General features: G+C 42.4%; 1 protein-coding gene across 1 annotated transcript in view; it reads left to right on the forward strand.

The window, feature by feature from the left end:
• LOC107194285 (disintegrin and metalloproteinase domain-containing protein 10-like) overlaps positions 1–12,615 on the forward strand; it is a 38,351-nt gene that overhangs the window by 16,098 nt on the left and 9,638 nt on the right. The window contains 1 exon segment of the mRNA XM_015583886.1: positions 237–355. Within this exon segment, the coding sequence (XP_015439372.1) occupies positions 237–355 (119 nt within the window).

Consider the following 12,615-nt stretch of genomic DNA (forward strand, 5'->3'; position numbering starts at 1 on the left):
AGTAAAGTCTCGATAACTGCTCGAAGATCTCTTTACGGTAAATGCTTCTACCGCAAATGCTTCTTCCCCACTATTGGAAAGTTCCACAATGGAGGCTTAGCCTCAAATACAATTCATGAAATATGTTTGCCTATGGAGGATTAACAAAGGTTCATAATTACTATCACGTGGTTGCTGATCGATAATTAGAGGAACGTTGTGAATAACGATCGGTGTTTTTTATTTTTTTGTCACAGACAATGGACGTTACGGTTAATTCGAGACAGGAGCCTATTCAGCAAAGACGCGACGTTCGAGGACACTAATGGACCGATCATCTTCGATACGTCGCACTCGTACGTGGGCACCGTATTGGGTAAGTCTGTTCCAAACATCCAGTACTCAAAAAATTAGTATGAATAGAAAATAAAATTAGCAAGAGAAAAACTATTTAAACAATGACAAAAACAACAAAAAGTTCATTCGGTCGGAAAGAAGCGAATAATCACGGAATATGTCAATAATTTTTTTTCTATTCAATTGTTTTCATGTCAACAATAATGTGATTAAACAGAGACCCATTAAGGTGCGTATCCACTTGTATAAAAATGTACGTATGGTGATACGCAACAAATGGATACGCATCTTTAAACTGGAGCCGGATAATCGAGAGTCTACTATAATAAAATAGCAAAAATATCTAAATTCTAAAACTTGTCGCGACAGGGGAGGGGGGTGGAAATCATGAATCGAGTTCAGAAATCGACTTTTCAGGTTTAATACACAATATAACATGAAAGAGCGTCAAAGCTCCGTCGACTTCAAAGCCCCGAGCGCACACATTCATATCCCTTTGAAAGGATCCCCCTCCAGGCTTCAAGCGTTCGGATTTTCGACACCGATCAAGCCACCGTCAATTTTCGAGTTTCGTTCCGTCGGCCCAGAGAATTCCGATTCGATTGGAAACGCTCTCGAAACGGCGTGTTTTCGGTGGAATACGCGCGCACGCGAACTGGCTCTACCGTTGCAAGTAAATGGAATCTGAAATGAACTACTGGGAACTGCTGACTCTCTTGGCTAGACCACGGCCGTCCAACGGAACCATTCGCCGATTGACGTTCGTCGACGAAAGACGCGTAATCCTCGCCGGTCCTCTCATTCCCCTCGCGACGCGATTCAGCTTGGGGAAATCTCATTTCGATGGTCATCCTCTCGTAGTAGTTTGGAACCGAGCCAGACATCCTATTCAAGGTGGTACACGAGCAAGAGGTCCCGACCGGCGTGTACCTCGAACGATGTACACGCCTGATATACACACGTGCCAACCCCTTTTCCCCCTCAAAGTTCCACGAGTTACGTGTTCTTCACCCCCAATGTGTTCGTTTTTCGACCGAGCAAAATATTTTCTTTCTTTTTTTTCGAATATGTACCTCCTGTGCGTCTAGCTCCGGTTGGCAAACGTGTTCGACTTATGATTTCGATCGAAACTTCACGGAAAAATGCTAGTTGAAAATTCTTTGCAATGCGGGTTGCATATCGCTGGTTTCGCGGGGGTTTGAATTGTACCGGTCGGTAATGCAGATTTCGTCGCTCGTTGTTATCCCCTTGGAGGGTAAAGCAGTTTGTAATTGGTAATCATGAAGTTATTCCACCGTCGAGGGAGAGTACTCGCGGCTGAAAAACAGGCTTCGTTGTTTAATTAGGACGCTGTTGTAAGGATACACGAGGGGAAGTTTGTCGGTGAAAGTCGCGGGAAACATGGTGTGGAGCCATCACAATTGTTCTCTAAAACATACCAACCCTTTAACGTCCAAACACCTCTTTCGGGAAAATAATTATTTGTATTTCCACGACAGAACCCCTGGAAATATGATTTTCCAAATGTGACTTATAGGTCATATTGGAATACTCTTCTGGGATGTACGAAGAATAGAAAGAATTTTTGTTTTATTCTTCGGCTGCATTTAATTGAACTGTATTTATAAATATTACCAACAATCAATTGGTAGGATATCCCTTTTTTATTTACAATTTTGGAATAACCTCTGAATGAAGGAAAGACTAACCTATCCTTCCTTCAAGAGGTTAAAGGGTTAAACTTTCGACTGTTCGGCGAGGAGTTCAAAAACAAGCGGAGCTTGGAAATTTATTCCATTATCGTCCACACGCGCGGAGGTGGTCTTTTCGAGTCGGATGTTTATTCCAGGACTGATAAGGAATGAAAATAATTGGAAGCTGGCGGGGAAATAAGCCGTGTCGCAACTGGCTCGGATATAAAGGAAGAGTAACTGTTACACGGGCGGGGGGGGGGGATTTCGTTTTGGCTCCTCCGATAGCAGGCGCGTGTTCTGGCTACCTTTTCCCTGTATGTATATGGAAACAAATATATATCGAACTATCTGATTTCGCAAAAGGGGAACGTGTTCTCCTGCGCGATATGATTTCGTGTGTCGAATAAGAGTCGAACCGGGTTTGAAACCGCAGCAGCAGCGCTCGAAACTCGATGCCTGAATTTTTTGGTTCCCTAGTCATCCTGAAAAGATTAACAAAATCATGTATCACAACGAAACTCACATTTGTAAGGTGTATACGTACTTTTAACTCTCACCATGGGCGTAGCCAGGGATCTTAAAAAAAGGAAAAGTGGCTTTTGCCTCACCGTATAAGGAAAAAATTGGATTTTGCCCCCACTCCCTTACTTCCCAGAGTTACAAAATTTTTGCCTAACATTTAATAGTGCAGTATAATTTGAGACACGACCAACAACCTCTATTAACAAACGCATACATTTTTAACGATTTATGACTTTAAAAATAAAATAAAGTGTGTCTGGCTACATACAGCCTTTTCCACTGTGGCAGTCCATGTGTTAATATTTTTGCCCCCTGACTGATAATCTGGCTACGCCCATGGCTGTCCGTGGTCTTGTGAACGATGCTTTTCATTAACAAGTCCGTTGATCAATCACAGAACAATGTTACACGAGACCGAACAACCAGAAGCAAATGACAGGTGACCATAAAAAGCTGAACAGGAGGCATTACGCGGTGGAAATTATAATCGACCGCGACCATAGACCGATGCAGATAATCGGTCGCTCGCAGGGCTGTCCAATTGGGGAATCGCGGAAGATGAAATGGTCGGTCGCGGAACAACCGCGTTACGATCGACAGTTTATCTTGTTGACTCGAACGATACGCAACGAGTAATTCTTATTCGGATTTTTAAATTTAGATAGTTTTCTACAGAGATGGGCAAATTCATTATCGAGATATTGGGTGGACATTATCAAAGATAAAGGAAAGTACTTCACCATTTCCAATTGATTAAACGTGGAAATTCCAATCTTTACAATAAAGTAATAATTTTTTTTGATTGATCCCAAATCTGGTATTCTAAAACCATTATTTCTGGAACTGATACGTCCGAAGGAATTTTCTTTGTAACAGTTAAAAACTTGATGAAATAATAGATTACACAAGTTTTCAAATAATTATATTATTTTAAACATTTCGGGAGGACCCCAGCGGTCCCCGTAATTCGAGGAAGGGTTAAATTAAGACGACTTTTCGATCGAGTCGTGTGTGTGGGCGTAACACATGACGCACGGAATGCACTGCGTGCAGGTTGACGCGTATCACAGGATAATCCGATTACCGATTGAACTTGGCTAATTGACGATGTGTACCTGCGTGTAATTGCATCGGCCGGAAACAAGCGATCGACGGGCTACGATAATGGGGAATCCCAGGGACACACGATGATGCTTGGCAAGTCACTTGGGATAATTACAAACAAGGTGATCTTGCAAATGCAAGGAAATATATTTCATGAGAACGACTATATGTATATCTGCAGCTGTCAGGAAGAACGCCGCATGTCACAACTTCGAAAACTTTCAGTTTATGCATTAATTGAACTGTAGAATATTTAACAATTTTATTACATACCCCTACAGAGCATAAAAATGCATTAAATTTTCAACATAACTCTTTTTTTATATTTACTGCAGTTGTCAAGATATACAGGGGAATCATAAAACACACATAAACCTTCAAGGGGTGGTTTCACCCTAAAGAACCGAACATTAGCAAGACCAAAAAATTGCCCAATATTTAAGTTCTCTTACAAATCTGCTTTATTTAAAAAAAAAAATCAAAGTTTTCATGCTACCTAGTACCTCAGTAAGTAGTCCAAGGTTCACAACAAAGGTTACAATCCTTTATCGAGGAAATTCCAGCAAAAGCAGGATCCAGACGTCGCGTATATGTATACAAATCCTTGTTCCCCTGCCCATTCTAGAGGTCTTTCTTGCCAGTTCAGCTGCTATCCGCTTTTTCTTTGCCTGAGTCGAGTCGATTAATTTCGAGACGACGTCGACGAGGAGGGGGGATGAGTTTCGGGGACGAAGTTGCGGCAGGTTCTTCTGGCCACTAGCCAGTCTCCGGCTCGACGTATTCATAACCGACGGTGCTTCCATCCCCCCCTTTTGCCTCCTGGTACGGAGCTTTTCACACTCGAGGGTTACAAATTACGGGGGACGAAATGGCGGAGATAAAATGTGTACTTAACGCGCCGGTACTTTGGCTAATTAAGCCGGGATTTCAGAGTGGCATAGCATCCTCACCCCTTTCGTCTTCGCCAGGCTCTTAACCTCTCGTTTCCCGCCGAAGGAACTCATCCTTTTTAGCCCCGGCTATTGTTCTCGCCTCCATTTCCCTACGATTTTTCGTCCATTGTTTCTTCGCCTCCTCCGGGAGAGGCTCCTTAAGATCCCCTTTAACGGCCGGAAGAAAAAGGTGACACTCAAGCAATTTTTTATTAAAAACAGCAAAGACGATATGGTAAAAAAGATTCCTGGTCTTTATTTATTACAGATTCAAGAAAATAAAAAAAATGTTGTTTCAATATTTTTTAACTTTTTACGTTATGATGAGCACCGTTTGTATGTAGTGGAATTTCGCATCGACACGATTAGCGCCACCCACAATGCAGGAATATTGAAACAAATATTTTTTTTATTTACTCGAATCTATAATAATTAAAGACCAGGAAGTGTTTTTATCGTATCTTCTTTTCGTTCTTTTAAAAAAAATTCCTAATTATCACCTTTTTTTCGGGTTGCTAAAGGCACCTTAACTCCTTCGTGATTCCGTCGCCTAATGACGATCGTTTCAAGCGTCTTTCTCTATCTCTGTTCCTCGATTTGTGAACCGTGACGCGAAAGGGGTGGATACCAAGCCCCCAATTTGATGTCTACTCACACACAGGGGCATATCATTTTCGCGAACCGTCGCGTAACCATCGAACGTCACCGATAATTAAGGCCGCGAGCCTGGTCAATGATCCGAGTGGTCCCCGTCGGAGGCTGGAAACTGTGGAGGGTGATTTAAAACAACGCCCACGAACACCCGTAATCCGATGGTTAATCAACAAACGAGCAGGACATTGGCCGTCCGTCCAGGCAAATTTGCAAACTGCCTGAATGATCAAGGTATAGGATTATTGTTGGGTAGCCTGTGTGGAATATCGGGGACCAGCTTTCATTAACGCTACCAGGTTCATTATCGTCGATGATAAATAAATTTAACCATTAGTTTGTCGAAGTAATTTAGTCTATGAAAATTATCGGAGAAATTTATTTGAGATACACTAACGGCCGAGAGTATCGGACCAGAGATCATGATTGATAGAACGGTAGGTCGTTATAGTAAATCCTAGATGAGTGTTCAAAAGCTACAGCAAATCCTTGATTAGTGTTCGAAGGCTACAGTAAATCCTGGATGAGTGTTCAAAGGCTTTTGAGTGTTCAGATGTCATCCTCACCACTGAGGAGGTTCCAGGTGGAACCAGTCAAGTGGTGGGTGCGACGTCTGAACACTCATCGAGGATTTACTGTATTCTGTTACGATATAACGAAAGTTAGGGAATCGATACATGTACAAATCATTTCTAATCAATTTTGGCAAAGTTACTTTTATCAAATCTCTGTAGAATATTATTTTAAAAGTTAATTTTTATAGTTCTGGACTCCTTCAGATTTGATATAAACCAAAAAATATGTGTATATATCAGCTTTTTCTTCAGTTTAAAGCTGGATTGGGATAATACTACACTGTAGAACGGTTCAATTCGGAAAAACAATATATCCCGCGAGATTGAAGGAAGTATATATGTATATACCAATTCTTCCAATGGTAGCGTCTTGCGGAGAAGAAAAAAGTGGTCGATTTCGTGCCTTGACTGGCGAGAAGAAGAAATATAGCCAGCGGAAAACAGAGGTGCTGCGCACAGGAGCAGAACTCGCGATTACTTCCGGCGCTCGCTAATTACACGGAACGAATCTAGCGAAGGAGAGACAGACAGATAGACAGAGCGACGAAAAAAGTAGAAGTATGTATTTCCCGTTAACAACGCTGCCTTGCCAGGAGCTCCGCGACTCGTCGATAGATATGCTCTCTGGCAGTCGATGGAATTAATTAACATCGTCGGAGATATGACTAATTAAAAAGTGTCGCTATTGAAAACAGACTGAAACGGTGAGGCACAAGAATCAGAGGGAAAGAAAAATGAAGTGAGTGACCCTTTTAGAAGGGCCTTCGGCGACTCCCGCGCGTGAGAACCTTTTTATAACTTAGGCAAGTTCTTCGACAATAAGAGCCACATCTAATACTTTTCATAGATTTTTGAATGTCCAAGAGTTACGGAAAATATTATTGTAAATTATAGTTATATTTTGTACTTTAGATTATTAATATAAAAGTTTCGGAAAAATGGCAATCCGACTCAATATTGTGTGCAGAGTCGCACAAAGTAGCTTTGGTAGCCTCAGTTTGCTCACTGTAGCTATACATATAGAGTGAATAATACGAATTATTCGAACGATTCGAATACCAAATGCTGCTTCTATTAGACCATTCGTAACAGTCCTAATATACACTACCGACGAAAAGTATGGGACCACAGTTCATGAACAGTAACTCATTATTCTGTTACAATATAATAAAAGTTATTGAATACTTGTACATATACAGATGATATCCAATTAGTTTTAGCATACTACTTCTACCAAATCTCTGCAGAATAATATTTTTGACATTCTTTAATATCCAGATCTGGTCCCACACTTTTGGCCGTCAGTGTATATGTATATACACAGGATGATTCAAATCAATGGACCGTCGATTGGTCGTAATTCGATTGTTAATCAATGAAAACAACTTCCGTCGAACGTTATTCGCTCTGTGTTTGTCTCCCGCCTATTGTTCGTTGGCTCCGCGAGAGTTCACCCTGGCCCGGGACCCCGGTCTCTCCCGCTAACTGTTCGTCAGCTAAATTGGATTTTTCCACTAACGAGCGCCAGAGCTTTTCCTCCGTGAAAGCGGCCCCGGTTACTCCACCCCCTACCCCTCTAAAGTGAAAGCTCTCTCTATTCCCCTGCACACGCGGCCTTCTCCCATTTTTCCAATCGTTCTTCCGTTTCCTCTATCGCGTCGTTCTTTTCGTATCCACCACCCACCCACCCCCTCACGCGATCAGACTCGTTTCCCCTGTCGTCTCTACGTGTGCCTACGAATCGAGCACCGTTTCGAAGCATTCTTCTTTTATTTCTTTCTGTTCATTCCACCCCTCATTTTCCTTGATTGAGTTTCCCGCGCAGTAAACTACTCACTCCTAACACGATTTTATAGATCGTTTGTAGGATGATAGATAACATATTTCTAATGATATGCGTGAAATATTAGCCGTAGTTACTTGATAATTTTTAAGGTGTCATTAATTAAAGTTATATACAGTTATCCCCGCCACTGGGGGAGTCCCCCTGTGGAACCAATCAAAACAGAGTAAAGAAAAGCTAAGCAGAGGATCAACTTCGGGCAAAAAAAAACAAATTTATGAGGGGTTAAAAACGTTTGTGCCTTGGCATGAATGCTCCGAAACAGATTCGAGTTCGTCCCTCTAATGGAGAAATTACTGTACATATATGACTAGGTATGTAACTTTAATTAATCGTATCTTCAAACCTATCAAGTAAATACGGTTAGTATTTCACACATATCATTAGAAATATCTATTCTATCATCCTACGGAATATCGATAAAATCAAAGTCTTTCCCGTGTCAGTGAACTACTCACCCCCACCCCCCGTGAGTACTTCGTCGAATGAAATTAAATTAAACCGGATTCCCGAGCGGCGTTTAGCCGTCGAAATAGAATATTTCCCCGCGGCTCTTAATTGGAAAAGAAAAGGAGTTGATTATTCTTTTCCGCGTGAAGCTCACGGACGTGTACCAACCCCCTGGCGGTGAAACGGGGTGGCAAGAGAGCTGGATGGTTTAATTAAAGGCACGTTCGCACAGGAAGCGTAATAACGTCCGCGTTCGTACTCGTCCACGTCGGATTTCTGTCGAATTTAATCAAAGAAGAATACCGATTATGACCACCCTCCCTCGCCAGGCCACGTTCGATCTTTCCGTCCTCATCCAACTTCGCCTCTCTCAATTGAACTCGGTTCTTTTCACCGTCTAGACGTCGTAAATAAAACCCTCCTCCCGTAGAATACACCTTGCGCATACATACTTGGTGGAGAAGCTCCCGTCGGTGGAAAATATTTTCGCCAAGGTGTATCGAAGGAAGGGGTGGATCTCCCCTCCCACTGGGCTCCATAATTTGAACGATCGAACATCTGCGCGTTAAAATAATCCCCACAACCCGATCAAAAGCAGCTCAGGGAGTACAAGACGACGTTTGTCTCGACTGCGAGCAGGTGTCCGAATTAACACCGAGTTAACCGGCTTCCCGCCGATTCAATCCTCGGTCGGTCGCGTAATAGAATATTGAACAGGTGAGTGAGGAAGAGGGGGCTGCTGCTACCACGCTCTTAATTCTTCCTCTTTCTATGCTTATAGTTGGTTACAAATGAAAACGGAAAAAAATGATTTTCCTTTTCCCGTAGAAACGGTTAGATCGCGTTTCATTAATGCGATTAGTATACGTGACGACGCGATGGAAAAAGGAAGACGACACTGAGAGATGAACCAGGGTGTTTTTTCTCGTGAAACCGGCCGGCCCGAGGAATGCGTAATTAAGAAATATAAGCTGAGATTCAATTTGCAGAGAATTCGTGGGGGGATGGAAGGAGAACGCGGAGAAGTGGCTTTATGAAATACTTTCAACCACTTCGAGAAATCTCTCGAGTTCCATCAAGTCCCACCAGTGTTGACTAGAACTTATCGTACGGAACTTTGATTAGTTGATTCTTAAAAAGATAAAGATACGATTCGACGGCTTTATAAGGATCAACCAATCAAAGTAATATACAATAATTTCCACCCAACACTGATTCCTGCTCGTCCCCCACCATTCGTAGACGCTGTATGTTCCAGGCATACATAATCATTGGAATACAATTCTGCCTGATTCGTACTTTCCTCTTCGCATTTGACCACGTGTCTGTGACTCGTAACATCACAAGCGCAGTAAAACTAACAATAGATAACGATATTCGCATCCATTCGGTTGAAAACGGCTCCAAAGTTTCTCCCGTGGTGCCCAAGAGCTGTTAAGTCATCCTTCACCTTTTCAACGAAGGGAAATTTCTTTGGTTCCTGTCACATATTCAGCAGGGAGGTGGGGGAGGAATTGCACAAGTGGGAACACGGCTTAAGGCGAAGTTTGCGCAAAGAAACTTTCCCACAGATCAGCCGAGTTGTTGTTTCTTCTCCCGTCTGTTGTGTCCTAGAAGCGAATTCGACGTTCTAATCCCTCGATGCTGGCGGATTCGATGCCGAAAGCGCGAGATAAACGTCGACGTCGCGTAATCGACGAAGTGAATACAGAGACCTGGGAAGAAGAATGGCGGGAGTCGGCACAGGATGTGCGATTCCGCGGACAGGGGGAAAGCAACCGTCGTTGTCGTCGTGCTTTCAAGGATAACTAGTCGAATCGGACAAACACTCCCCCCCCCCCCCCCCTCCTGTGTCGAGATGAGAACGTTTCGTCACGTCGATACTTATACGCCCGATATATCCTCGGGACCATCGTCGAAGACAGATCGAAGTCTTTCATTGCAGTCGTAGCAGTTCGGACGCGACTCTGCCGTAGGACCATTAACCATTTGACTGCAGAGCTCTTTAGATTTAAGGTAGTTCACGTGTTTCGTGTCGTGTCCAGCTCTTCCATATGGTGACTTTTTATCAATTTAATTTGAATGATTAATATTTTAAACTACTTCGAAATACTGAAATGACAAAAAGAATTTACACATAAGTGGAAAAACAACAATTTTTTTCCTTGTAAAAGAGTTTATTTTTCTTATGTTAACCTAATAGTTGGTGGGATATTTAGAAAATAATTTTTAATATGTACTTACTAGAGTGGAAGATATAGGTGCTCGAACTGATGCCCCTCAACTTCAATGCAGTGATTATTTTCTAAACATCTCGTTAACTATTAGGTTTAGAACGTACGAAGGTCAACACATTTTTACTCGGAATTTAATACTCTATCGATCTATGGTACAAAAGATAGGTCAATCCGTTAACAAAAATCAAGGTGACCGTGGTATAGACCAAGTGTACGTTAACTCATTATTCGAGGTGATCAAGTTAGCTGAAACACCCTGTATAATTAAATAATACTCTTGTATTTGTAAGCACCCCCTCCCCGTGTCTCCTGGCAACAAATATTTTTGAAGGCAGTTTTTCGGCTGGCCATTAAAACGTCCAGAAAGAGTAATAATGGTGGCGTCTCGTCGCGGTGTGCTCCTGTTGATTCTGCCGTTTTCACGTAAGGCATTTTAAAGCCAGCCTCGAATGGAACAATTCCGGGTAATTGGTCAGGTCGCCAAGTCAAGCGAGAATGTGCCCCCTCCCCTCGTAAATACTCCCTTTAACAGCCGAATCGGCCATCCACCGAATCCCGTTTGGTCTCTCGTTTCCAAGTTTATTGCTCATCTCCGTCCGGATAGAAAACAGAGCCACATGGATCTCAGTGTAATAAACCACTGGTCGAAAGAGCTAGACAGTGTATGTATAAGGTGGCCCAAAAATCACTAGACCATTTTAAAATATAATACATTTTTAGAAAAATCCCGCCACTGTCAAGAACAAAATGATGGCCATTTGAAGGACATAATTTACAAAAGTAATTAGACATAATTTCCAAGAAGTACATTTATTCTTTATAAAAGCATAAATGTACATTTTTAATACATAAAAGTGTTATACTATTTTTAAATGGTCTATTAACTTTTGGGCCACCCTGTATATGCAGGCGAACAGTTTGCACAGGTGTGTACAAAGCGTCAAAAGTTCGCCATTGGTTGACAGCACAGCGATGAGCTTTTGACCGTACGATTTTTCCGCAAATAACTAGACGATCGTTAGGATCGTGGTCGTTTCTGCAGTCTGTACGCATATTGACGTTCACAGTACAGACTGAATTTAATAACGGTGCCCCCGACGTTCTTTGTAATCCCAATATCCGACTCAGCCCCGAGATATCCCCTTTTTCCATTCCAGTGTGTGTGTGTTCCCTCGATTGACCGTCTCCCTACCGTCCAGCCTGTTATTTTTCGCAAGCATCAGAGTGGTAGTATCGATTCTGTGTGTGTGTGTGTGTGTGTGTGTGTAAACTGACCGTTTCAATCGGACAGAAACTCCACGCTGAAACTTAACGATAGATACGGTTTCATAAACCATTTCGTTCGGGTCAGGGCACGATTCTTTTTTTTTTTAACGTATAGGGTAGATACAGCAGTAAATGAACACGTCCTAGGGAATGAACATTATGCACTACCGGCCAAAAGTATGGGACCGAAGTTCATGATTGGTGGAACAGTAAGTCATTATTCTGTTACGATGTAATAAGTTACGGAAGCAGTGCATATAAAAATCACTTTCCTTCGGTTTTAACTTTACCACCACAAATTTATGTTTTATCTTCCAAAAAACTCACGTCAACTTCTCATTAACCGTGGAAGATTTCTTAAGCTAAATAATCGTATTAACTGCTAAATTTTGATTCTAGACCACTAGGGGCAGGGGGTGAAATCATTTGGTAGCCCGTGGATTGGAATCTCATCGGAACGTTGAACGTGTTCACCACCGTTCTCCAGGTTTCTCATTGCCACGGGAATTGGTGGCGTTCAAGAGGAAATTTTCGATTCACCCCCTGCCTCGATTAAATGGTAATTCCATCCGAGCTTGGTTCCGCATCTACAGGCGAGGATGGTGAATCGTTTGAGCCGGAGGAACCCCTTTGTTCAATCGTTTCCTTTGTTCGAGGAGTATCGATTAGCATGAGGGGTGAATCCACCACCCCCTACGTTCACGATTCCCGGCGAGGGGATTTAAAACACTTAATTGCAGGGAAAAGCCTTCCGATAATTCGCTCGTCTTTCGTTCGATCGAGGGGAACCGTTTCGTTCCGACGAATTTACCATTTTTCTTTCACCCTTCCTTTCTTTCTTTCTCTACTGATCGACAATTACTGAGCTAAACCATCGCTGGCCCCGAGCTCTCGCCCTATAGACCCGTAAATTACATTTTTACCCACAGCATGTGTATCGTTCGATTAATTATGAACAATCGCCCTGTTGTTAGGATAAATGCATACCGAGCATATATCGCAACC

Source organism: Dufourea novaeangliae, unplaced genomic scaffold (genome assembly GCF_001272555.1).
Source record: "Dufourea novaeangliae isolate 0120121106 unplaced genomic scaffold, ASM127255v1 scaffold28, whole genome shotgun sequence".
Lineage (NCBI taxonomy): Eukaryota > Metazoa > Arthropoda > Insecta > Hymenoptera > Halictidae > Dufourea > Dufourea novaeangliae.